General features: G+C 40.6%; 1 protein-coding gene across 2 annotated transcripts; it reads left to right on the forward strand.

The window, feature by feature from the left end:
- Positions 1 to 26754, forward strand: gatad2ab (GATA zinc finger domain containing 2Ab). 2 transcript variants are annotated; one of them, XM_014967770.2, is made up of 11 exons: positions 1 to 185; positions 14094 to 14402; positions 19212 to 19335; positions 19552 to 19683; positions 21160 to 21231; positions 21339 to 21455; positions 21603 to 21785; positions 21879 to 22119; positions 22210 to 22598; positions 22704 to 22917; positions 23756 to 26754. In XM_014967770.2, exons 2-11 carry the CDS (start codon positions 14107 to 14109, stop codon positions 23887 to 23889), a joined length of 1902 nt encoding a protein of 633 aa, XP_014823256.1. In that variant the 5' UTR covers positions 1 to 185; positions 14094 to 14106; the 3' UTR covers positions 23890 to 26754. The 2 variants fall into 2 exon arrangements, with proteins under 2 accessions (XP_014823256.1, XP_014823257.1); XM_014967771.2 differs by having other exon boundaries at positions 2 to 185; positions 21606 to 21785.
- Positions 26755 to 27923: the final 1169 nt, after the last annotated feature.

Below are 27923 nucleotides of genomic sequence, written 5' to 3' on the forward strand. Positions count from 1 at the left end.
CGAGGTGTGTATGAACGCAGCATGACGCCGCCTGTGGTGGCTCATTACATTATCTGGCAACCGGAGTGGCAGCGGACAGAAGAGAGGGGATCCCCGGGATTTTTTTACGCCAAAGCCAGCTAAATACTGACGCCAAACAAGTGAAAATCGCGGGGGAACTCGACCCGGCTCCTCCTATATACTCCGTAAGTTCGTGAAACTTTATTTCGTTGTCCTGTAATCTCATTCGAGATCATAATTTCCAATTAAAACGTGACGGTGACGGAAGTTTTTTTCTGTCGGTGTTAGCTCGGCTAACGCAAGTTAAGCTAGCTAGCATAGCTTGATCTCCGCTAACGTGCAAGGTAACAGTTTGTGTGTCGTTGGGCTCCACACACACACACACACACATTCACACACACACCTACCGAGGAAGGACTGCCAGGAGCAAAGCCTCAAAAGTGGAGCAAAATAAAACAAACTTTTCCTATCAAACTTGTTTCGTCCTGCACCGGCATTAGTACATAATGAAAGTTAATTAGTGTATTTGCTAATTTGAAGCCAAAAATGATTTAGCCAAAAATGACATTTCTCTGTGTAATTAACGCTCAATTATTCGTGAACACATCCAGGGACTGTTTGTGCAGACCAGAGAATTAGCGTTAGCAGGCTAACTTAGCTTGCATGTTAGCTCGTCTTGTACTACCCCGTTGCTCTCCGAAACGGGGTCGGTTTCATTGTCTCTTTCGTGTATCGCTATTTGGAGGTGTAGAAACACCCAGACTAAAGTGTATGATATGTATTATCACTTCTTAAAGGGGCACAAGCTCCTGGTTTACACCTGGTATCACTACTAACCGCCAAGGACCATTGTGGACTGGTAGCTGGATTTATGTAGCCTCTGGTTTTGTAGCCGGACAGATGGACAGGTTGTTGTTGGGAAGCCAAGTTAACGTTAGCATCCGATAGCTTGTTGTTGTTGATGGGTTAGTTCAACACAGGCATCCGCTCTTCCGAGGCTTAAGTAGCGTCACTTAAGTTTTTAAACAGTATTATTATTGTTGTCAGCAAGCATTTATAAGTCTGCGGTTTCTCCTAATTGTAGATTTATTCTCTTGCGCTTCCAGAAACCATTGATCTCATAACTTTGTCAGATTAGCTCAAGCGTGAAGAGACTTTATGGAGGCGTAATGGTGGACGATTGTGCCTTGGCCGGTGTGTGTCTGTCTGTCCACGACAGCTTAGTAGCAATCACCCACGCTTTGGTAGGTGTTTTAGTGAGACATCTAAATTCCTACTTTTGTTTTACTAGAGAAGCAAGGTTTGTGTAGCATGATACAAATTCGAGACCTGATACCAAGTCGACATGGTCTTTTAGTTACTACACTGTTCAGTGCCTGTTGAGGTCAAAAATTTCGGAAGTATATCAGTAGAGACATGCTTCTTAATTTACGCCATTATTGTTATTCTATTATAGTGACTTTCTTAGTTGTGTTTTTTTTAGGTTGCTTTAAGCAGTCATCTTATTTCTACTTGGCTCCCGATCAAAGGTCCCTGCCTTTTCTTCAAGAGGTCATGTCAGTTTTGCAATTCTGACTTTCAGTTATGTTTTTTGTGAGATGAACAGCAGTCTGCTTATCACTTTCTCTTCTGAGCAAGTGTCCTCTATTTAGATCAGGCAGACAGTTGGCACCCTTGGCTGGTGAAAGAGGACATGTGTCGCTTTGCATTTTATGATGCGCCTTGGAGTTGCCTGAGGAGGGGTGCCTCTTATAAAAAAAGAAAGAGGGGGGGAGTAACTCCCCTGAGAGTGATGTAACTAGACAGGCATGACTTCTGACACTCTGTTATTCATCTTGATTAAAACTTTAACTTACATATATGTTTTCTATAGTTGACTAATATATATTATTTTCCGCATTTATTTCCATGGTTATTCACTCACTGTTGCTATTATCTGGCTTATACGATACCTGGAAAAAATATTAGCACCCCTTTGGACGTCTTTAATGTTACAATTATAATATTCAATATATTTTATGTGACTGTGAAGTGAAAGTAAGCAGATGCTTTTATTTTTTTTAATGCTTTACAAAAAATGAAAAGTGTGTCAGGTATTTGTATCTCCCCTTTTATGCTGATTCCCCTAAATATAAAGGAATTGCCCTCACTCAATTGGGAAATAGTCAATCTGTGTTTAACCTTTGTATAAATACAAAATAAAAAGCAGAATGTTGAAACTCTTTGTGGCAAACATGTGGAAGAATGTTATCTGATCAGATGAGACCAGATTTAGACTCAATGGCGTACTTAAAAGAAGACTGTCTACAGAAGAAAATTGAATTACAAATCACAATAAATGCATTATCCCCACTTTAAAGCATTGGGGTGGCAGCGTAATGTTGTGGGATGCTTTTCTTTAGCCAAACAAGGCAGCTGATGAAAGTTGGTGACAAGACAGACAGCGACTCTAAATGTAGAATCAGAGCTACAAGTGAACAAGAATTGGGTGATTATTGCCCCTTGAGACCTAAAGATATAAATAAAATTTCTTATTATTTTGACTCAATGACATATCTGTCACTATGGTAGAAGGCCAAACTATTGCCTGGACCTTTTTTTGAAGTGTATATTTGATAATAAACTACTAATATCACTTTTATGTCCTTGCTACAGTAAAAACTGTAACTCATTGATGAGATGCGTCCCACCATTTTGACAGTCTGAATCGTTATCTTCATTTAACACGAATAACTATTGCAATTGTCATGCATTTGCATAGTGTCTCTTTATGTTTGCCATTAGATTCAGCAATTCCTGTCTTTCTAATTTCCACTTAAAAATCTTAAAACCAGGAATTGAAAAATCTAAAGGGTCGGATGGTGACCAGGAACCGTAAAGTGGGCAAGTCTGGTTTAGACCTGGGCACTTTACGGCCCTGTCAAAGTACAGACCTAAATCTGACTAAGGTTTTGTGGCAAGACTTGTAGATTGATGTTCCCACCCAGTCTGAGTAAGCTTGAGGGTTTTTTTTTTTTTTTTTAAAGCAAATTGGAATGGACAAAAAGTTCTGCGTTTCCATGTGCAAAGCTGGTAAAGACATCTGCCAGAAGAACTTGGCAGCTGTAATCACCATGATGGGTGGATCTATGAATCATTGACTCAGGTGGATCGAATAGAGATGCTGGCTACACCTTTTAGTTGTAAAATATATTGGAAACATTGTATCATTTTCCTTCCACTTCACGATTTTGTGGTACTTTGTTTTCATCTGTCACATTAAGAAAACGCCTCAGGTGTGTGATCGTATGTAGCAAAAGTGTGAAAAACATTCAAGGAGTATGAATACTGGAAATGTTCTTATCTGAAATGTAATATAGATTTTAATCCTACTGTTATGTAATCTTAATTATGGCACGTGTGCCTTACTCCTTATTCACTATAGCTCATATGAAAGCATATGTTCTTAAATGTAACTACTCTCCTCCTTCCTCTTCCTCCTCCCTCATCATGGTATTTTATACTTCTTTAGACTACATGTCACAGTTTAGCTTAGGCGGTTTCAGATTATTTTAAAATGTCACTGATTTAAAAAAACAAACAAAAAAAATAAACGAAGTTCTCTTTCTACAAGTGGAAAAAAAACTACCATATTGTTGTCTTGGTGTCTTACCAAGCATGAACATGGGTATTTTTTTTTGTTCATTTCTTTACTAATAATGAGTTATCGCTCCTGTTTTCTAGTGAGGGTGTTCACCTTTCATGATTCCAAATATAGAAAATATTTCACATGTCACAATAAGTGTACTTGTATTAAACTTTTAGACTTTCCTGGCATTTTTTAGAGCACCAGTTCTTTACTTTACCACCTCTGACATCTTGTTCTATTATATCACCCAAGCAGAACTTTGCTGATTTACAATGTTTTCATGCTATCTGAGAAACTCCCTTTCTGACAGTTCCTCCAGATACCAGACGACAGGAGTAGATGTATTGGACAGGAATAACCACCCAAAAGCCTGGGGCGGTTCTTTAAGCAGAAACCGGGAAGGTCTTTAAACCGTAACTGCCCTGACTATTACTTGTTTACCCTGTTGGGTTTTGTCAAGCATGTGTGTTGACAATGTGACCAGCCTGTCCTTTTTAGCCATCAGACACCTCATGTTGTTTTGTTTTTTAAAGGGACGGCAGCTTCTGGTCATGTGTCTTTATGTACTTATTTAGTAAATTATGATCTTAGGTAATGCATTTCTTGTACTGGCAGTGATGATTTACCTCACCGCCTTTACATTAGGTCTATGTGCAGTTCAAATTTTTTAATTGTCAAAGGTGTCAATTAAATAACATTAAATCCAACTAATTAAAAATGATTTTTTTTCTTTGTTTCTGGAAAGGATAACTATTGTTTTTAATGACACATAAGACGTGATTTTTTTTTTAATGTTTTTATGTTAGTCCAACAGAAAGCTAGTAGTGAAACACTGTCTCCTGTCCCACATTAAATATGCATCATCTTGTCCTTTGTCACTTAACCAAAGTGGCTTGAAAGGGAATAGAAATGTTTTTTTTTCCTATGATTTCAAAGATCCTTGTGCAGGCAAACAAGCTATTTATGTTAAACTTTTTTATATATATTTTTTTGGAGTTGTGTTTCATTTTTGGTGTAGCAGTTGCTTTGATTTGTGCATGTCAGCAGCTTCATTAAATGTGTTGTCTCAGCAATATGTTCATTTTTATATTGATGACAGTAGGGCGCCACAGAATCTTGAGGATATATTATCACAATATAAGTGTGTGCAAAATTCATACCAAAAAGGAGAATTTGGAGTAGCTTAATTGCAGGCACTTGCAAACTTGCTTTTTGCTAATTTAGTATTCATCCATGAGTAACACAGTCTTAAACAGCAGATCAGTGGGTTTTGTCATCACAATATTTACCACAAATAACCTCATCACAAGATTTTCTACCTTGCAGCCCTAAATAGAAGTCATGCGTTGGTTTAGTTTTTTTGAGCATTCAGCTTTTTTTTTTTTTTTAGCACAACTGGTATTTCCTGAATTGACTAGTATTCTTTGTATTAGAAATTATTTCTAAATTTTGTTTGCATTTTTGTCCTGCAGCTGATTTCAACCTCTTGACCCCCTCGATCCTTGCATCATTTCTGTCTGGAGCAGTAACCATCTACCACATTGATTTGTTTACAAATTATAGATCATTTATTAAAAAAAAAAAAAAAAAAAAAAAAAGCACAATGTGAAAGCAAACCAACAAACACGAAAAGAAGTTTGCCTTTGGTCCAGACTAGACAAGTGGACCAAAGGAATTTCCTACATCCACTGAATGCTAGATTTTAATACTGGCTTTCAATCTAATGTTTTTTTATTAAGCAGGATATTCTATCCTTTTATGTTTTGGTCATTACTGAGTAAGTATTTCGTTATTGAGTATAACAAACAAATATCTGTTTAATCCAGCTATCTGCTCTGGTAGAGCCTGCAGGCAGCTGCTTCACAGATATGTGAATTGTAGTTGGATAACTAGCTTTGTAAAATGTTGCCCTAATAGCAGCTTGGGTTGCAAGCTGCTATTTTTTGTTCTTTCTGCACCATCAATGTCTGTTCTTTTCCCATGACTGTCAGATTTTCCAAACAGAAAGTTTCTTCTTCTAGATAAACTGTAACTATTGGACATTTTATTTCTGCTAGATGACCAGAAGTGTGTAGCAGCAGACCGAGAAGGAGGAATATGTTGTCTTATGCTCTATAAAACCAATGAAAACTCTTGTTTCTCTGGTTCAGCATTTTCTTTGCCGGCTTATTATTAGGACTGTAAAAACCAGGCATCATTTGACAGAAAAGTGTGAGATTTTGAAACTGTAGCTTGTGAATACATTGGTACAGCTTCATATAGCAAACTTTAGTTTGGAGGTTTGTTGGGGACTTCCACCTGGGTTGTGACTATACGGATGCACAACATTAGAAAATCTCAACTGAGATAATAATGTTAAATATTGGAATCATATCAGATGTAATACATGCCTATTGTCGTCTTTCCTCTCTTTCTCGTGTGTGCTTCCTACACTCAGTGACCTTTTAGGCTTTTGGACAATGTCTCTGTGTCTGCAGTGAGCGTGTGTCCTGCAGACTAACTGATACATTAGCATCAAAAATGCAAGTTCACAACACTTGGAATGTATTAGCCTCAAGTTTTTGAACACCAAGCTGTTCTTTGCAATATGAATATTGCACACAGTGATATTGCGACATTGACGCATTTGTGATTTTTTTGTGCAACCCCAGTTATGACCCCAAGGAAGACTTAGAACTTGCTGGTCGGAATAGCCATCTCTTTTGGCCTTGTATCCCCCAGAAAGAGCTGGGGAATGTCAATGGGGAGATGGATGTCTGACCTTCCCTCCTGGACCCATCACCCCTTCAACTTGATCTCAGAGCAGTGGATGATGGCGGAGGTTGTGACGAAATGGTGTAATGTGGAATCAAGAAGTATCAGATGAAGGAAGAAACCCTTGGTTGCTCTTTTACATCCCACTCTAAACACTAGTTTAGTGGGTATACATTGTAGATTGGCTCTATTGGAGCCAATCTACAATGGGGTAGAGCCTGTTCTACATGCCAGGTGTTTGATGCTGGAGGGAAGCTTATTAGGCAGTCAAGAAAATCCAAAATAACTTGACGCAGCAACCAAAACAAAGCCTACATACACATATTTAGGGACATATTTAGAAGCTAAATTCTGTTTCGTCTCTAGTACCACTTTTGTTTCCTCTCATGGTCTGCTTCCACTTATCAAAGCTGTTTACTTTTTTGAAAATCTACAGTTGTCAGTGTCATTGCAGTATATTCTCCTTATAAGTTACAATGATTATTAGTAGAAAGAGTTCATATCTAGTAAATGCTCAGTTTTTGTGTCTGATCAGTTTTTCTCATGAATTTTCTCCGAATGGCCTAAATCTCATCATTACATCTTTACTCTTCTGGAAATTTTATTGTGATGGTCTAATCTTGACTGAGCCCATCTGATGGAGAGCCACTTGAAACTTATGACGCCTCGTCTAATCTCAGAAATATGCAGCAATTGCCACTAACATTGTGTGTAATTCTTTGTTCGTGTTTTCCATCTGGAGATGTCTTTTAATAAGGTTTTGTTCGACTCCCAGAGGTCCCCTTTTTTGCTCTGGTCACTTCCTGCTTAGATCCATTTCTAAGAAATGTAATCTGATAGCAGTCTGCGTGTGTCCTGGCCCTCCGGTTTCTATGAGGGTATGTGCTTCTGGTTTTACAGGATTACAGAGGGACCATTTGGAAGCAATTAGACTGAAATTTGAGATTAGACCTTTCTTAGATTTTTGACAATGTTTAGCTGTTCTTTTATATTGTGGATTGTAAATACTTGTGGCTGAAAGTGTATCTAGGGATTGTGCAATTATAGTGTAGAGCGATACAGAGAGACGAGATGAGTAGTTTTTTATGTGAGTTTTGTCACCTTTATACCGTTTAATTGGTGGTCAACAGACATGCAACGCTGCTGCAGTTCTACGTGCGTCCACTGTAATCCAGATTAGACGTTAAGCGAGGAGGTTACATGAGGTGCGAGTGTGTCTGTGTGATGCAAACAAGCGAGCTCTTGTGGTTAAATGCGGCCGTATGTCTACCAGCAGTTTTATGCGATCATGTACAGAAGTCAGGGGTTTTTCATACTTCCTGGTCTTGTTGGTGTTTCGTTGTCGTCATGTTGCTGGGGGAGAATCCAGGTGGAGACATGCGCACACAGATACACTCTGTGTAGCTCCGGCTCTCATTTACGCACACACACACACACACACACACGCGCACACACACACGCGCGCGCACACACACACACACACACACACACACACAAAGAGACAGTCTGGCAGATTCAGGGTTAAAGGCTTCCATTTTGTTAGGTAACACCCTAATGGTCTGATCTGTCAGTGGCGTTAAAATGGCAGGGGCTTAACCCTTGGCGTTCGGGACACAACCAGTAGGGGCACATGCACACACACGCCCACACACACACACACACACACACACACACACACACACACACACACACACACACACACACACACACATGCATGCACACACACACACACTCTCTCGGAGACTTCTGGGCTGGCCAAGCCTAGAAGAGAACAAGCGAGCAAGGAGTGTGTGTTTGTGTTTGTGTGTGTGTGTGTGTCAGAGAAAGAGAGAGAGAGAGAGGAAAAGAGAGAGACAGGGAGGGGTAAGATGGAGAGTGAGCTTGTCAGTGAGAAAGAGAAGACAAGGAAGAGTTTTTTTTTTCTTCACTTGGGTACAGTTAGATTATGGCTCAGCTAACCACATGCGCTCTGCGTTCTTCTCCCTCCCCCAACCATGGCACCTCCTCAGCTGGGTCCCTGCCCCCATTCCTACCCTGGTGATCAAACCAGCACAAGTAGTCTGATCTTTTTTTGTTGTTGTTGTTATTATTAAGACTATATCTATAAAAAAAAAAATCCTGTTTTCTGATCACCTTATTAAGAGGATTGGACATTTAAAATGTTGAGCAGGCAGTACAGAAAAAAAAATCATTAGTTGTGATGATTTGTTAGCTGTCGCCTTAAATTTAAAATCACCACACAGACGCATCGTCCTGTTGGATAGCTGGTCAGTTTGAGGGATTAAATCAATATAATAAAGGCCAGTGCTGCTTAGCTACCCAAAAATGAGTTAGTGCTCTGTTGTCTTTTTATTGGGCTATAATAATTCATACTTGTGGCATCTCTATCGGACGACATAATTGTTGTTTCTCCTTGTACTGAACCCTAAGGACGCAGCCGAGGAGCCTGTGTGTCTTTAAAATGGCTGTTAATGTGTTCACGGGCTGCGTCCAGTTCCCGTGGGGGGGTCGTTAAGGCGCTGGAGATGAGCGGCGAGCGGTCTACCTGAGGGGTTGAGCCGTTGCCATTGATCCATTCTCTGCGAAGCTGCTGGACACAAAAGGAGAGCGACTGAGGGTAAAACATGGAGTGTCAGCTCAGGTCACAGATTTCCATTTACTTTTAGGCAAGCATTTTTTTTTTTTATCCTGTTATACTGTACTCAAGGATGTTGGAGATTTCATTTGGGCTGCAGGCTCCTTTCAGAGAACAATAAATGTCCTGTGTTTAAGCTTATATATGAATTTCTGCTCAGCTTAGATTTACAGAGTTTTTGTTACTTTGTCTCACCCTCGATTTGGGGCATTTTTTTTTATACTGCAGCTGTGTCTGGGGCCCCATGATTTCTGCGATGCGGAAAACACGGACTGAATCGTTTGTATTTAATAAACAAACCGGAATCCACAGCAAAACATGGATGGTGGAGATTCCTATGACAGATGGAAGGAAAAATATGAACAAAGGTCTTGATTATTATGGAAACGTGCACAACACTTCTTACGTGTTTTTTTTTTTTTTTTTTGCATGTAATAAGTATATTGATATTGAGTTCAACTCTAGAGCATTTTTAAAAGGGAGATTTTCTTTTATGTTACAAAAAAGATATTCGTTTTTGCACATAATGTTTGAGTTCTTAAAAAAAATGAGGGGGAAACACTGAATATTATAAAACTAATGTTCTGTTGAACCATAGCAGTTTTTCATTTGATATGAGATACTGAACCCTAGCTCAGGATGTGTTTTTTTTCCCGTCCATTGCATAATTATGTACTTTTTGGGTTAATTAATATTAAAATTAAAATGGAATTTAGAAAAAGTGGAATTTGGCATAAAATAAAACAGAATTTTGAGAATAAGGCCCATTTATAAGGCCTTCGCTGTCTATGGTAGCATGATAAACACATGTCCTCTTCCAGCCTTGTTCGCCACAGTTCCACTTGTGTTTTAAACATTTAGCATTGCTTGCACTTCATAAATATTTTCCGTCAGTCAACACGCATATGCCTTACTTTAGATCTATATTGCTCATAGAAATGTCCCATATTTACACAAAGAATAAGGTGGTCATTGATTGTTGTCTTTTACTAAATTTAAACACTCCTAACTATTTCATGTAAGATGGGATGCCTGAAAAATTGCTTCAGGCAAGGTTTCTTTTTCTTTGTTTTCATCTAAGAAAGAAAACATCTGAATTATAAGTGGAGACCCTGGTTTAATAATGAATTGAGCTCACAAAGCTTTTTATGCTGTAAAATTCCCTGAAAATGTAATTGCTTGCAGACAGTTAAATGTGACCTTTAACCTGTGATTTCAACATCCTCTGACCGCTGATTAGTAGATTTTCTTTTTACTTTCAACATGCTGCTGGAACATTTGCTGTGGATTCACAAATACATAGGTCTCAATATATAGCTTGTTTCTTCTTATTTTTTTTTCATATAACATATGTTCTTTAAGTTTCTAGGCAGCTGAACAAATCTACTTACTCCTAAAAACATGATGACCCTCAACTATTTTGCAACTCTTATTGCCTTGTTGTTTTCCACCACCAGTTTCTTGGTGTTCTTCCTACTTTTAGGACTTTTGGTGGGGTCAGTCTTGTGAAAAATGATCACGTTTCATTCAAAAAGGAAAAAAAAAAAAAAAAAGGAAACTTAACTGTTTACACAAAGGGCGGGAGGGAGATGAGGGGCAAACTGGCGAGCATCTCATGAAAATAATGACATCCCTTCATTGGTAATATGCTCAATCTGTAATGTAAGCAGACATCCACACACCAATTCCCTTCGATTGCAAGTGTTTCAGACATAAACGGAAGACCATATGCCTGAAAAATCAGCCTCTCTTGGTTGCAGGTTTCAGCTTCCCCTCAACTCTTTTATAGACTTGACAGCCGACAAATCAAACCCCTTAGTGTGATTATAGGGTCAGTTGCTGTTTTTTTTTATGGCGCATAAGAAGAGCTTGAGGTTGCCAAGACTATTGCTGCTTGGTTGCTTTAGAAGTTTGTAGTTGTAGTTCTTTGCCAGTTTGATGTTTGAGTTTGACTTTTTTTTATTTTTTCAACCAGAACAGAGCGAGCCTGACTAATGCCGTTAAAATCCTGATTGATGCACCTCCATATATTTTGTGGTTAAGCTTTGACATGCAGATATTTAGTTTAGTCGATTCTGGTTTCTATTTAACAACAATAACACTGGGAGATATCAGAAAAACATTCAAAATATTTACCTTTTTCTTTTTTTGTGCGCAAGAATTGTTTATTGCAACAACACTGTAAAGACGTGTTTCACTAATTTTGTAAAAGAGAAAATTATGTAGTTAACATTTTAAATTGTCTATCATCTTAGCAATTGGCATAATTAGTTTGATTGACATTATTAATTGTCTGAAGTATATAACTTCTTCCCTTTAAACTCTTGGGGTTTTCCTGGAAGGCACCAACATTTCCAAATGCAGACAGAGATTCAAAGTTTAGAATAATATAATGTAGCAACTTTTCCCTCCTCCATTCAGTCCTCCTGTTATCGGCTCTGTCTCTCTCTGGCGCCCCATATAAACCACAGCCATTAAAACATTTCAGTGATTGTGAAAGTGGCTAACTGTGAGTCTTTTTCACTTGGTAGCGGTATCCACACAGAAGAGGATTTATGGATCAAGGAACTAGCGGCGCTTTTTGCAGTGATGAGAAAAGGCTTTGAGTTTCCATCTGCTGTATGAAGTCACTCGGTTCTAATAACAGGCTTCAGGTATTGTACGCCTAACGTCTGAATGAGCCGCTGGTGTTTCTTCTCTGGACAATTTATGTGAATAAGTAAACCAGCAACGGCACACAAAGGCCTCCTTGGTTTTCAAGTGCAATCATCTCACTTTGTAGCATACGCAAATGCTCCCTATCGGGACATCTAATACTTCAGGGCTTCACAGTCTGTCCGTTCCTTCCGGGACAAAGGTAGCCACGTGTCTCAACTTGAAACTAGTGGCTGCAGTTTTTCTGGTCACGTGGCGATTCGAATGTCTAGCTTTGAGACTTGACTCTCTGCTTCTTAAATCTGCCATAGTTCACCACAATGTTGTGCAAACCGACTGTGAAGCCATTACTTAATTGTATCTTGGTTTAAGTTTGATTTCTGCAGTGCTGTGTGCAACACACTCCCACACACAAGCTGTCATCTCCGGTAGATAGATGCTCTTTGTATTCAGGCATGGTACAGCAGGGCACATCTGTCCTAGCTGTGTAACAGAGTTGGGTCCTTTCTAAGTACTGCAAACTTTTCATGTCAACAGGCCTGAATGTTTTCCTGAGTTAAGTTGGTTTTGTTTTGAATGTTTTTGGCCATTAAACAGCAGTGTGAATCACCGCAACATTTAATATTAATGAGACGTAACTCAAAGGGCCCTATGATAACCTGTAGACTAGGTTTCTCTTTTCAGTAGACTGCCATGCTTTGCAGCCCAACACAAACATCCCAGACATTAGTTTACTGTTCTTATTATCAACACAATAATTGTTGATGAATTTTCAGATTTCCTTTTCCAACTCCCTGCTTCACATTAGTCTCTACAGATAAATATTCCTAAACGTAGATGAGACAATTTGGTACGAGGGCTCGGTTTCAAGTTGCAGCAGTGATTTGGAATTAGTTTTGTCCCGTGTTCTCCTTGTAATTCTTGCCACTTTGTTTCTGGGTTGGTTCGGCCTCTGTGCTCCCTCCATCTTAGACCAGTTAGAACTGGTTTTTCAAGGAAGTGATTTCCCTCTCATAAATTGCTCATAATGTGTTCAGGAGTTGTATCCACTTATCAGTGCGCAGAATGTTTCCAAATAACACACATTTTATGTGAAACATCATGAATTAATAAAGTGAAGTTGTGAGTTCCTGCTTCATCTCTAATGCGTGACTATTTGTTCGCTTCGTGTGAAGGTTTCACTAATGATGATCACTTTCTGCTTTGTATTCTGAAATCTTTGCGGCTCTCTTGCTGTTGCTGTACTCTGGAAGAATTGGACCAGCTTTTAATTTAAGTTGGTTTGTTTTCTGGCACTTTTCAGTTTTTAAATGGAGTTTTGGTCAGGGTCATTCCAGAAGCTCATTGTTGTGTGTGTTTGAGAACATTTTGTTGCAACACCTTTATGGTTTCAACTACTGATTTTATAGGGACTTGACCAATTTGGATTCAGTGTATTGGCAACAAAGGATACGCTAAGCATGATGCTTTTACCAAAATACTTAATAGTTAGTCTTCTTTGAATAGAAAAACTCACCAAGAATCTTCTAAACCTAATACTAATATCAACCATCTGACCCAGACTGTCACGACCAGACTACAGAATATGAGACTGTTCAATGTATGTAAACCTTTTCTGGCGTTGCACCTGTTTAGGATGGTAGTTGTTGGAAATTTTAAGTGAACTCTGTAGATCTAATAAATTTATAAGACTTGATTGTTTTTTAAGAGAAATGAAGTAAAACTGCAAATATTGCATCCTTGGCGTATTTTAATGAGTTTTTCTTTCCACAATAGAATTTAGTAAATCAAGACAGCTTCTGTTATAATAATCACTTATTTATTAAGTGAAGAAAATCTTGATTCAATCAAATCCTGTGTATGTCTCTCTCTTTTTTCCCCCCAATTGTACTGGATCTAAATTAATGTACTGTAATGTGTTTGACTTTTGCAAACTGTCATTGAAGTACTGAGTGCTACCAAGCCAGCCCTGTATGCGACGCTTTGTTTCAAACTGCAGATTAGCTGATTTGGTTTAGCATCTTTAATCACCTTCAGGACTCTTTGTTGTCTCTGTTTAAGACACTCAGGTCAGTGTCACTGCTAAGTAGAGGCCTGGCACTGCTGGCTTTATCTAATTGACTCACTTCCAGATACTTTTTCACTTCAGTGAAATGTACACTGAGCCAGATTTTACCTCACTTGGCTTATAAGACTGCTTCTGTTGTGCTGAAGCATTTTGTTATATTGATGATGTTTGCCAAATGAGAAATGCTCGCTCTCAGTCCTGATTTCAAGTCAACAAGCTCTTCACCGTTTCCTTTCTTTCTTTCTTTTTCTTTTTTTTTTTTTTTACTTAGCCTACCTCTTTTGTTTGGTTGTCTGTGTTTTATGAATACATAAACAGAGTGCTGCAACTGTTTGTTCCTTCTGTATCTCCAGGGTGAGAGCAGCCATGTCAGAAGAGGCGGTGCGTCAAACGCGCAGCCAGAAGCGAGCTCTGGAGAGGGACCATGCAGCTCTTGGCGGTTCCCCGGGGGACATGGACGGCAAGCGGGTAAAGCTGGAGAGAGGTGATGCAGCTGGGGCCCCGCTGGCCCTGGTGGGACCTGCAGCTGAGGGCATGAAGCTGAAGAGTGAGCAGGCTGCTAAGGTCGCAGCCAGCATCCTGAAGACTGGGGAGGTGAAGGCCACCATCAAGTTGGAGGTGCAGACTGGAGACGAACCCGTGGACATGAGCACATCCAAAAGGTGAGATGAGGAAAATAGTCTGTTGGGTTTTGGTTTCATCGTGGGTGTTCCACTGTCATGTAAACAGAACATACTGTACTTTACGTGATTGTATTACTGGTGGACATGAGCTGGCATTACATTTTTGCTGCACAGCCTTGAGTGCAAATTCAAAGGTTTCAATGTTTTGACACAAAACTACAAAACAGAAATAAACGACACAAATCAATTTTAGGAGAAAAACAACAATTACACCTGCTGCTGAAAAAAAAAATAAAAATAAAAAAATCCAACATATTGATAATTACAGGTAATGGGTTCCATAACGTTTTTTATTTATTTATTTATTTATATGGAAATTTATAAAATTTATAAATTTTCTCAATTTATATGGAAAAGGGAAAATGCATTAATTTAGTGTTTCTTTTCAAGGTCAGAATATTATAGCTTTTAGGTGTTTATAAAAGTAGAACTGAGATGGCTGAGAATAATTGGATAATTAGCAAGGTTATGGACACAATGGAGGATCTGTTTTTCTCGGCTGACCTGGGAACGCCTTGGGAATAACTTGGGATTCCCCTGGAGGAGCCGGGCCTTTCTGCTTAGGCTGCTGCCTATGCAGCCCGACTCTGGATAAGTGGAAGATGATGGATGGATGGATAGTGGAGCCATTTGCTTGGATAAATCCTGCGTTAGGCTAACAGACACTTTCCCCAAAGCTTGCTAGCTGGAGTTATCGAATGGGTTAAAAGAGTGATAGGTGGTGCATTCATTTTTTTTTCCCAAACCATTTAATCGGATGTCGGAGAAAATGACAGAATAATTGGGAATTTCTGGACTGTATAAAACGCATAGTATGGTGTATACATATAGTCCTGTCCTTCCTCCACTTACTGCAGCACACTGCCAATCAGCTGGCTGAAGGGAGACTACAAAACTTTTCTCATACAACAACTTCATGGTGAGGAGAGGAGTGCAATCTATCACTCTATTAAACAATAGCATTTTAAAACTAGTTAATCTGTTGAATAAAAGCAGTTTATATCATGTTATAAACAATTATATTTCAACCTAGGAGAACCTATACCAGGCCTAGTTGGAGGTAAGGGGTAAAATGTGGTACCCTTTATTTTTTCCAGCCAGCTGACCGGCAGTGCACATCAACATGAGAGGTTGGTGGGGGGCCTTGCAGCTTATTTGAGCTCTGCACATCCAGGCACAACACTGGTCGCTCTGATGCTTTCTCTGGTATCTTGTGAAGCGCAGTAGGAGCCAGTGAAAGTTTTTAAACTGCAAAAGTTTAGAACCTTGGCTTACAAGAAATGCAATAAATTAAAAATACATAACTTTGGCATACTCGTATATCGGAAACCAGTCCATGTTGAGACTCTTTTAGAGAGCGGTCAACACTTGAAGCCATCTAATTGAATATTGAACATTGACCAGTAGCAGTCTATTCCTAATCTCTGGGCCTTGATATTACATTGTAAGCCAACTATCTCCACAACCCTTTACCAGCATTTGCAAGAAACACTACAATCCTTCTTGCGTCATATTTGTCGCCAACTCTGAGCTTCAAGGGCTACCTTGCTGATGCAGTTGTAGATTGGTAGGCTGAATCAACGTTTTGAATTCTACGACACCTGAGGTAATATTGTATGTATTTTTATGTTTTTCCCTGTTATAAAGGGCAAGGCCCCACGTATGCTACTATAGGCCCTGGATTGTATGCAGGCACGCACAGCGGGGTGTTTTGCATAGAGCTGCGTCTTTTGGAGTTTCAGGTTTCTCACTGAAATTGCAGTAGAGCGAGTGGTCTGACAGGAGTCATACAGGAAGTCGGTGTGTGGTTGCCAGCAGCCTGCCCCCATTCTGAAAACTTTTGAGGCTCCTAAAGGCCCAGGCTCCATTTTCTCCCACAGCAGCACCTGAACTCTGCCTCGCACTTCTCACAAAATGAAGGCTATGTGTCACAAACTGGTTCCAACTGGCCGTTGCCATGGTTTCCACGTTGGAAGGAGCAGTTGGAGGAAGGAGGGGCCAGCAGGAGTGGTGGGTGTGTCACATGACCACACAGAGAAATGCCTGATGTCATGTGATGTGTATTTGGTAGAGAGATAAATACATACACACACACACACAAAGTGATATGATAACAGTTTAAGTGGAACAGAGGGGTGACTGAATAGTAAGTGTGTTTGGCTTTGCTGCGTTACCGCATAATTACAGACGAGTGTCACCTTTGACCCCAGCTTTTAGCCTCTTTCAGTGTTTACGTGCTTCCTTTCTGCAAAGTGATTATTTTGATGGTTTATATGGTGGCCTTTGTCATTTTCCAGCTTTGTGGAAAGTATGAACGGACAGAGTTCAATCCAGCTTCAAACTGTGTCAGACAGTCGTACGGTAACTGAACTGAGGCTTTCTATTACATACTAGACGTCTGCTTTACAGTGTTTTGTCAATATTTCAACCAACCTGCGCCGAGCTGTTTCATTCCCTTAAAGAGCTGAAATCGGCTCCCGGGCTGGTTTGCGTTGCACTCTGAATGTGAAGATCCAGCTACACCTCAAAACGACTGAATCAGCAAAATCCTACCATGGGAGGGGGGTCAGCGTACAGCTACAATCTGGGGAAGCCGAGGCATGCAGAGACACTGGACCTTACATAACCAAGCTGCCATGTGTTGTGACGCTTGTGTAAGCTGTTCTCAATACATGGTAGCAACCTTCATCAGCTAGGCCGCGTCATGTCGGTAATGAGGCCACATCGGTCAACGCAAAGGCTTCGCCTTGAAGGTTTTGTGGCACGTTAGGAAGCACTCAAATCCTCAGCAATGGTGCTTACTGTGTTCCTCTGACTGCTGTTTTTATTTTATGGGCAGAATGTAAACGAAGCTGCTCCTCTCGGGGTTTGTTTGTGCTCAAAGGTGTAATATGTCTTTGAAAAGCAGAACTTCATGATGATCAGTTTTTCTTTTCACATTTAAGTTAAACACAGAAGGAAAGTACTCCATTACACACACTAGAGAGACCTTACTGGCCTTAGATTGACGTCGCTTGAGGGAAGCCGTTGAGAGGGCAGCAGAGACGCGACTCCGGGGTAAGCAAAAGAAAGAGGGGAAAAAAACCCCAGAAGAACTGACTCAGTGAGTTGGAGTATAAAAGATGAACAAGTAAGGTTGGGGGAGGGGTGCGTGAAGTGGTGACTGAGTGAGAGTGAGTGTACACAATAGGTTGGCTCCTGGCCATGTATTCCCCTCCCCCCCCCACCGCTCGCTGTCACCCTCTCCAGCGTCTCGGGCCGACCTCTGCTCCGCTCCGCTTGTGACTCTGGCGTCGGCAGCTGGGAGGGAGGGGAGAGCCGAGGCCCAGGCTTCGCCGGCGCGGTTAGGCCACGGGCCTTGCCATAGAGGTAGAGCAGGAGCGGGGTGAGGCCCTGTGTGGGCGACAAAACGGGTCTTGCCTCAAACCCTGGAACCTCTTGCTTGGCAGGGACTGAACTTCCACCCAACTTGACGGAGAATAATTGCACACCATGATGCAGACGTCGGAGTCCGATGTCACAGACGCTAGCATACCCAAAGCTATTTTGCATAACTCGGCCTATCTACAGTGGTCAGCAGTTGTTCATGTTCTGTAACATTACTGTGACACCCCCTCCCTCCTCCTTTTCACCCACCTCTCCGCTACTGCCACTTGTCCCCCCCACCCCCTCCCTTCGATTGCGAACATAACATGCCGTAAGTCACCTTTGTTTTGCTTAGTCGCCAGGAAAAGCCATTATGCACTTAACAAAGGTCTCCAGCTTTCACTTCAGTTCCAGTTCTCCACTATAGTTCATTAGATTGCTGCTTTCTGAGTCCCTCTGTTCCCAGAAGGGAGAGCACAGCTGGTCTGCTGATGCTACCTTACGCTGGATATAATCGGTGGTTGTATTCTTCCTCTGCCGCCATTACCCCATTATTGATCTCTTGGTACATGTCTTCTTGTGTGTTCCTGCACACATTTGCACCGCAGCAAGGCTCGCAGGATAACAATTCAATAACGCCATCTAGTGGATTCAAGACAAAGCTACAAGTTCATAATGGACAAGTTTGTTCAAACGAGAGAAAATTAATCAAATGCCACTTGTTCATAGGTCTGTCACAGTAACAAATTTTGCTGGAACAGGAAGATATTTTAAATATCTAAAATAAAACACAACAACCAAAGACAATAAATAAAATGGACATCGAAACCACAAAACACAACAGAAACCATAAATAAAATGGATTATAAAGCCTCTGCAAACAAAACTGCCCTTCACAAAATATTAATCATCAGAATGGAAATTGAGCATTTTTAACTTTGTCATGCGATTAAATGACTTACTGCGTATTGCGACAGGCATTGTCCATCTTTTGTTGCATAACTGCGACTAAGTTATGTTTGATGAAGCGATGATGCTCCACGGATTGGGTGTGAACTTGCAAAGCAACTCTGAAACCAGTTTAAACGGTCTTTACACAAGCTTTGAAAGTACTAAGAATCCTCCAATTAATCATCCAAATCAGACGCCAAGGCAGCTGCGGTTGATTCTCTCGCCTCATCCAAGTATATCCTTAAACAAAGCAACACATCATACATAGGACACTAGAATTTCTATGCATGATGCAAGGCAAGGTATTATTGGAAAGCACAATTTCAACGCTTGGCAACAATGCTGCACTTTCAGGAAAACTAATTAAACTTAAACCCAGCTGCAATTGGTCTTTTGTTTATGAATGTGTAATAAAATGTAATGATTATTTGTTTAATAACAAGCATGTATTATCCTTGTTTCTTTCTTCAGTGACATTAAGAAGGAACAACAGCCGCCTTCTCCAGATGATGTGATTGTGTTATCAGACAACGAGCCGTCCAGTCCCGTCATGAACGGCCACTGCTTCACGAAGACGGACACAGATAAGCTCATGGTAGGAAAACAGAACTTTAAAATGTAATGGTAGTTTTGCCGTATTTACCGTCTTAAAAAGGCGTTTGCAGACACTAAAAAGACTGTTAGACAATCGTCAGGTATGTTATTTATTATCTTGAACTGATATAAAAGCTGGGCGTCACTACACCCAGAAAATAACTTGGTATCAACGTATTTCTTTTTTTTCTTTTTTTTTTTTTTGTCATATGTGCAGAAGAGCTCACCTGAGGAAAGGGAACGTATTATAAAACAGCTCAAGGAGGAACTGAGGCTCCAAGAAGCCAAACTGGTTCTCCTGAAGAAACTACGACAAAGCCAGATCCAGAAGGAAAGCACTGTACAGAAGGTAAGCAGCAAAGTTTGCAACATTAAGAGGCTTTCACCATGTTGTGCCATTCTGAATAAGGGTTTTAGCTCACCGCAGAACACGTAGTTCTTGTTCTAATCCTTTACCGACTCTTAATGGAATGAAAAATAGAGATTTCCTGATCAGGATTTTTTTTAATCCCCAGTACAGCTCCAAATAATTTGAGACAGGGCATTTTGTGATTTGACTTTGCAGCAACAGTCAAATCACAGTAGTATTGCAATTGTGTTCAGTTGATGAAACTCATTTTTGTTTGGCCATTTCGACACTTTAGACTCGACTTTATTGGTTTGGCAGCAGAGGATAATTTTGTTCTAATAGAAGTCTCTGATAAACAGGCTTTTGTTTCTCTATATGTATCTTAGTCAGCACAAATGTAGTCTTCAGTAAAATTCAGTTTTACTTCCTTTCAATTTTTCATGCAAAGCACTTCTGTGAAGTTGTTCATGCTAGCATGTTTCCTCTTTATTTATTTTTCATGTGCAGTCAAAACTTGCAGGAAGTTTTCGTCCGATTCTCAGATCTAGTGCTTTGTTTGTAACGTCACACAAGCAAAGCACTACATCTGGACGTGAGCCCTCTTTCTCTGTGAACGTTATGAATGGTGAAAAATAAAAGGTTTGTTAAAATGGAAATAAGCAATTTTCCCAAAGGGCCCCATAAACATCTGTAATCCACCCAGAGTCTCCCGGCCTAACACTGTATATATTTTATAATAAAAGATACATTTCTGTTTGTTTTACAATTTAAATTTAATTTGTAATTTCTAAGAGGAATTTTAAACGCCGTAGTGTTATAGTTCAAGGTCATTTACTCACTTCAGGCTGTGTCCTGTTTGAACTTCCTGTGTGAATCTTTCTTGGTTATTGTTATTATTCTTCAGCCTTGAGGCATATCTCTATTTATCAGTGCAGACGCTTCCTATAAACGTGCCCTGCCCGGAGCGCTGTGCTTATTTTCAAAATCAGGAAACTTAAGATGTTGTTTACAAAAGAAAATGCTTCCCTCACCCCCAACCCAACAGCAGCACATTTGATTCGCATGCAGATTTCACATTTCTGTGTTTGATGAGCCAGTGGGCCACCAAATGAACGTGTCTGGATTAGATTAATTAAATATCGTCTTTATTTTTAATTCAAATTAGCTGCACAAATGACAGTCACATGTCTTTATGGAAAGTGGCAGATCAGATCATTCACCACACCAGATATCTGGAGATGAGTTTATTCAGAAATACTGATCATTTAAATGAAAGCCCAGATTGGGATTCCTAACTATACTCAGGATATATTTTATGTGAATATTAGACATAATTGTAGCAATTTAAATTGATCAACACTTTCTAAGTCATGATATTTTTTATATTATAAAGTTGCTGCCTTACAGAAACCAAGTTATGGCGTTTATTTTGCCAGGGTTGTTTAACTTCTTAAACCACACTCTGTCTGTGTTCAGGCGAGCGGCTCAGTGGCCACTCCTCCTCCTCTAGTGCGAGGCAGCATGACGTCCAGTAAAGGACCCCTTCAGGTATCGCCTCACCTCGAGTACTCATTCTAAAACTTGTGTATTTTCTCCTTTTACCTGAGGGTTTTCATCACTATTATTTGTAAACATCATCATTATTGTGTTTGCAGGTGACGGGTCGTAGCTCAGGCACGGTGATCCCTCCACCCTTAGTGCGGGGCGGACAGCACGTCCCGTCCAAACACAACTCTCAGATTGTGATGCCACCCTTGGTCAGAGGAGCCCAGGTTGTTGTCCACTGACTGATTGTCCTCTTTAAACTTTATGCAGTGAATGTCTTTAATGTGTTTATTTTTCTTGTTTTATACTGTTGACGACTGCTCTCTATAATTGCTGCATCTGTGCACCCCCCTCACCACCCCCCTCACCCCCAGCAGCCTATTGCAGTGACCCCTCAGCAGATCGCTAGCCTGCGGCAGCACCAGCAGCACAGCGGTTCAGGTCCGCCCCCACTGTTACTGGCCCCCAGGGCTTCTGTCCCCAACGTCCAGATCCAGGGCCAGAGGATCATTCAGCAGGGACTCATTCGAGTGGCTAACGTGGCCAACAACGTCATGGTCAGCATCCCTCACGTTAAAACCGCACCTGTGGTGATTTCTGCACCTCCTCTCCGTTTGTGTGAAATTTAGATTTTGTCTTTGTGTTTTTAGGGCTCCTCCGGTCTTAAAGGCTCGTCTCCCAGCTCCAGTGTCAACGATTCTCCGGCTAGCAGGCAGGCAGCCGCTAAGCTAGCTCTAAGGAAGCAGTTGGAGAAGACTCTGCTGGAGATTCCTCCACCCAAACCTCCTGCTCCCGAGTTCAACTTCCTGCCATCCGCGGCTAATAATGAGTTCATCTACTTGTTGGGGTTAGAGGAGGTGGTTCAAAAGCTACTCGAGATGCACGGCCGGGGTGGGTAATGGTCTCTGTGGTTACGACGACGACAACTGATTGTAAAGCAATTAAATAATCAATACTGTCTGAATATTATTCCATATCTAGGTAATCTGGGTCCTGCTGCTTCCATGGCCAGCTCCAATCCCAAAGACCCGTACACCTGCGCCCAGTGCAAGACGGACTTCACCTCCCGCTGGAGGAAGGAGAAGGCCGGCACCATCCTCTGTGACCAATGCATGTCGTCCAATCAGAAGAAGGCCCTGAAGGCCGAGCACACAAACCGTCTGAAGGCAGCCTTTGTGAAGGCGCTCCAGCAGGAGCAGGAGATCGAGCAGCGTATCCTCCAGCAGACGGCCTCCTCATCTTCCTCCAAAACCACCTCGTCCTCCTCTCCCTCGCTGTCCAAGAGCGAGGTGCTGATATCCCCGCAGTACAAGCAGATCAGGTCTGACTTGCAGCACCGATCAGTGTCTGCACACCACTCCATTAAGCAGGTCGGCACTCCATTTACTTACACAGCAGTCTCTTATTTGCTCCTGCATTATGTTTGTTGACGTCCACCTTGCTCAGCATTTCACCCGCGTTGTGTCTCTGTGCAGAGTCATTTGGCGCACAGCATCCAGTCTCGTGGCCTGGCGCATTCCTTTACCTCCTCCCAGCTGCAGAACGCGGTGACGGCGGCCGCGCTGGGCAGCAGAGCAGGGAAACACGCTGCCGCTCTCTCACTGCAGCAGGGAGCAAAGGTCAGCGCCAGCAGCAGCGGTAACCAGGGCAACATGGGAGCCTGGAGGAAGCAGGGCAGTGGGAACGCAGGTATGCAAATGTGACAAAGCTATGCAGAAAATGCACGCCACATTTTCTTACTTTGGGATTCTGTGTAGCGTGATATACACAGTGCTTTTTACATTTTATTAGAATGTTTCTACAAACTTCAATGTGTTGAGATTTTGTGCAATATGCAATAGTTAATGACTGTGGAAAGGAAGGGAAATGATTTATGGTTTTCAAAATGTGCATATCAGAGTTTGGCGAGCCTCTTAATTCAGGTCTTTTTAGGTGTCTCCACACCAGATCTGCACATCTACAGGGTGAAGTCCTTTTGTTTGTTTGTTTTTCTTTCCTATTCTTAGTTTCAAAACAGCTCCAGCTCAGCTATGTTAGGCTGCATCTGGAAACAATATGTTGAAGTCTCACCAATTATTTTTTTATAGGAAGTGTGGGTTGTGACTAGGTCTTTAACATAAAATCCCAATAAAAAAAGATTAAAGTCGTGGTTGCATGCATGTGCAAGGCACAGAGTTCTAATGCTCCTTTTGCTCGTAGGCTTTAAAAGTTAAATGAAGTGTTTTTTTTTTCCCCCTTAGACTCTTTAATCTTTGATTCATGGCCATATTCAATGAATAAGAATATGCATTCTAATGAGACCTGTTTGCCAGATTAAATGAACTTTTTGAAATAAAACCTTTTCACAGTCCACATTTCTGTCTTTACAGTTTAGTTTTTTATTGGTAACAGAAAAAAAAAAAGGCTGTTTAATTAATCTATATAATGTTTCACTGAGCGAATTAACAACAAAAAGAAACCAACTAATTTTAATAATGTACCAACACGTATGACTATGCTTTGACATTTTTGTCGCGTGTCCTTCCAGGAGTGACGATGGCCTACGTCAATCCCAGCTTGTCTGCTCATAAGACCTCCTCTGCAGTGGAACGTCAGCGGGAATATCTGCTGGACATGATTCCTTCTCGCTCCATCTCCCAAGCAGCAAACACATGGAAATAATGCAACTTCCTCCTGACGCCACAGCTTTTAGCCCTCCTAATATCAATAACAGCCATGCTCATTATCATTCTGTTTTCTATAAACTCTGGCTCGGACGGCCAGGACAAGAACTCTTTTTTTTTTTTCTTTTTTTTTTCTCGTCGATCAGAGGGTGTATTCAAACCTTTTCTCGACACCTTCTTATGCTACCTTGTTCCTTTTCCGAATCATTTCCTTCATGGAGTTGTGCTGCAGCAGCTTCGGGGATGCAAGGAACATGTCAAACATTTTCGGGGTACCTTTCGCAATACTCGAGGACTCGGTGGGAGGCAGGGGGTGCTTCGGCTCTTCCAGCTGTTTACTGCTTGAACCGGGAAGAAAGTGGCAAAAGGAGAAAAAAAATCAAAATAAAAACAACGCTGAGCGTTATGGACCACGCAGGGATTAGCGATAATCACCAATATACACACGATTTGTCCTGCATCCTGCCCCCCTCCAGCCTGAGCCACTCAGGCCCGCGCGCCGGCCTAACCGAACTCTCCTACGGACCTCGTCAGAGATCGTTGAGCTTCGAGGACCATTCGTAAAATATTAACTGCTTTAGCTTTGCAACAATGAATAAGACAAACATAAAAAAACAAAACAAAACAAAAAAAAACCCCACCAGACTGACAAGGAAAGAAAAAAAGAAAAAAAAAAAGATCTATCTGCACACAGACTGCCTCTTCTCATCAACCTTCAGCGTGTAAATTAGAGAAGTTGCTGTGTCTGTTGGACTATTTTGTATGGCTGAATGTTAGGATTTTGTCTTCTCTTCTGTAAGTCCTATGCTGTGTTTGGAATATTGTGCTCCCTGACACTTTGGAAGTGGCCTCTTGTTGAGGTCTGAATATAAAAAAAAAAGGCTAATGTTACTGTTGAGGTGGTTTTACATCTGCTGGTTTCCATTATTGTGGCCTAGTTTTAAATACTTTTTTTTTTTTGCTAAGATGATGAGGAAGAATAAAGATTAAGGGTTTCATTGACTCATGTTAAAGAAAAAAAAAAAAGCTTAAAAAAAAAGAAAACGCGGAGCATATTTGGAGGACTATTCTTATTGAATATTGTAAAATAAACCTTCCAAAGAACTAGTGGAGCCCAAATGGAATCCCTTCTGCTAGAAGGTTTCTAGTTTATTTGAACCCTCTCTGGATATGAACATGAATTCATGCTAAACTGAGTGGGTGTAAGGAATGTCAAGGTTTTGACATTTTAATTTTGCTTTTTAGTCATAGGTTGTGGTGCATTACTTTTTTTTTTTTTTTTTTGTTTTGTTCCTTCTACAGACAAAACTGTCTGAATTTATTTATAGGGTTAGTAAAGACTTGCATATGCCCTACGTTTTGAAAGGATATTGGTTTAAAATGTGTTTTTTTTTTTTTTTTTCCCTCTGTGTCGAGCGGCTCTCGCACAACCTTTGACCGGTTTGAGCGAAGCTGGACAGCTTTCAGAATGTAGTCATGCAAAAACAAAAACTAAGCCCTTCTGCAACAGATGACGAACTTCTTAGTCTTTAAGGTGTGTATGATTTCTGTAAAGCCGATTCTTGCATTTTACATGCGCTACAGTGTGTTTTAATCAGATTGCAGCAGCACAGGCAGACGTAAAGTGTCATGGTAAAAAAAAAAAACAGGATGTTTCGGTCACAAGAGAAAATGGGCTGCTTTTCTTTTATCAGCCAGCAGGGCGGCCCCGTTTATGTGCCGCTTATCAGATGGTGTTCTCTTTGTCTTATTGGAAAATTTACAGTAATTAAAAAAAGGAGAGAGGCAGAGATGCACGATCGGGCTGTAACGGGTTGACACACATTTCTGATGTTTTTTTTTTCCCCAGTCTCACCTGCTGATTTAATTTTCTTTTTTCTAATTCAAAAGGACTATTACGCTTGAGAGAAATGTGTGTTGCGGGTCTGTGATGGAGGCAGTAGTTTTGAGTCTAAATAAATTCTCAGATGTTCTAAGAGTATCCCCCCTCCCATCTATGCATCAAGGCATGCCCTTGACTTTTAGAAAACCCCACATGCTGTCGATTTAATGAAAATGGAGAGCAATCAGAATTTTCATGCATTTAATGACTGAGGGGGAAGAAAAAACCCCAACAATTTCTCAGTAATTAAAAAAAAACAAAAACAAAAGCTCTGTTCTGATCTGCATCTCCCTAAAGAGTCAATTAGATTCGATTTAGTCGGATTGAATTAAAAGTTACTGCCTGACCCGATTGTCGCTTTCAGTCTCGCATTTTCTAACTCTTTGTTGCACTCAAAGATTATGTCCTTATAAGCTCCACGTCTTGAAGCCTAATGTCCTCATGTCAGATAACAGGTTGTTTTTTGTTTTTTTATTATGTAGTCTAACGGTTGCACAATTGCTTTCTATGTCAGCGCCTCAAGTGGATATGTATCCCTTGATTTTTTTGGGCTTACATTTAAAAAAAAAAAAAAAAAACCCGTCAACATCTGCAGATGCCTGGTGGTAATGCAAACACACAGAAATTAAGGCAGATTGCTTGTGAAGTTCATGTTTTCTACATTGGCGTACAAAGGGGAAATATTCCAGGTTGTGTGTACATTCCTGATGAGCGAAACAAAACAAAAAAAACTAGCAACCTGGAATGAGCCCATGCCTCTTTCGTTGCCCTACTGGTGCGACCCTGCGCTGTCCTGACGACTGCCTGCTGCTGCTGCTGTTTGGCAACATTATCACCATTCCGTTGTTTGTGTGTTTGGGGTCAGCTGCAGTGAAGTGCAAATGGACAACAATGTATAAGTTTTTTTTTTTTTTTTTTTTGTTGGTTTTGGATTTTTTTTTTTCCTGCTCTGTCAAATAATAAAACTAATTTTAACCCCTGTTTCTTGACTTGTTTGTTTTACTGGCAGCCAGGGTTACATGAAATTTGAACTCTTGCTTTGCTGGAGGGAAAAGATACAAAGTGTTGATAAAGGCTGAAGGAAAGTGTTTTTAACTTGACCCAGTGTATAAGTTGGTAATGTATAAGGGGTAAGTTAAGCCATATACCTAAACGCACACACACACACTCCATCCTTGTCCTTTCCTAAATAAGAGCCACTTTTCCCCATTACATTCAATTTCTTTTTTATAAACAATTCATCAAGATTCAACTTACTCCACATCGCATAAACTTCAGATGTTGCCTACTATTTTTTTTGTCTAGTTTGTAGTGAAAATGTCTTAGCACACTTAAAATAAGACAGAAGTAACTTACAAGAAACTTTTTAGCAAGAAATAGGAGCTTGTTTAAAGCAAATACTTCCTTAAAAAGCCCTTAATTGCTTTTAAAATTAAGGGCAATTTAAAACGTATATTCTGGTATAGAAACAAGACCAGAATTACTTTGTAAGATTTTGTGTTTTTGCAGAGCAGTCTTCCTCAGAGGTAATTACACAAGAGGCCTACAAAAACCAAGTTTCTTTTTAAAATGTTCCGAGTTAAGATGATCGGATTTGCATTTGCTTGTTGTGGACAATAGATGGCAGCAGAGTCCTCCTGTAAGAAAATCTTGTTTTTCTGAAGGGATGCCATGAAGACGTTTCAATGAGAGCCACTGTAATGTGGAATGAGCAAAACTACACCGATAATGGAAATAGATTGTCATTATAGTCACTCATATATGACATATTTGGAAATGAGATTTTAGGAACTCACAGGCACAGAACACAGCTTCCTTGAGGCTGTCTTTTATTTCATTTTTTTTTAAATATATGACCTGTGAATTAAAATAATGTGATCCCCAGTGTCCTGTTGCTAGTCCATTAGCATTTTGTCAATCTGGATCTGGAACATTCCCACTTTGACCTATAGGCCTAATTTGTTATTTTATTTCCTGTCCTATTTTATTTTAAAAGCTAACATGAAGGAACGAAAACTGGGCAGCACTGTTGCTTTGGGTCATGAAGGTGCTGGGGTCAATTGCCCTTAAGTCTACCCAGGTGCAGGGTTGTGCGTCTTTGTGTGATGGACTGGTGACCCGACCAGGCTGTACTCCGCCTCTCACCCAAT

Source organism: Poecilia mexicana, unplaced genomic scaffold (assembly GCF_051168715.1).
Source record: "Poecilia mexicana isolate PSO_F unplaced genomic scaffold, ASM5116871v1 scaffold_4, whole genome shotgun sequence".
Taxonomy (NCBI): domain Eukaryota; kingdom Metazoa; phylum Chordata; class Actinopteri; order Cyprinodontiformes; family Poeciliidae; genus Poecilia; species Poecilia mexicana.

Excerpts from the sequence above, each read along its gene's own strand:
- gatad2ab (XM_014967770.2), top strand. The coding sequence starts at position 14,107 with ATGTCAGAAGAGGCGGTGCGTCAAACGCGCAGCCAGAAGCGAGCTCTG. Across the intron at positions 22,120-22,209 it reads ACTCGAGATGCACGGCCGGG|GTAATCTGGGTCCTGCTGCT; the intron begins GTGGGTAATGGT and ends TTCCATATCTAG. Across the intron at positions 22,599-22,703 it reads CACACCACTCCATTAAGCAG|AGTCATTTGGCGCACAGCAT; the intron begins GTCGGCACTCCA and ends GTCTCTGTGCAG.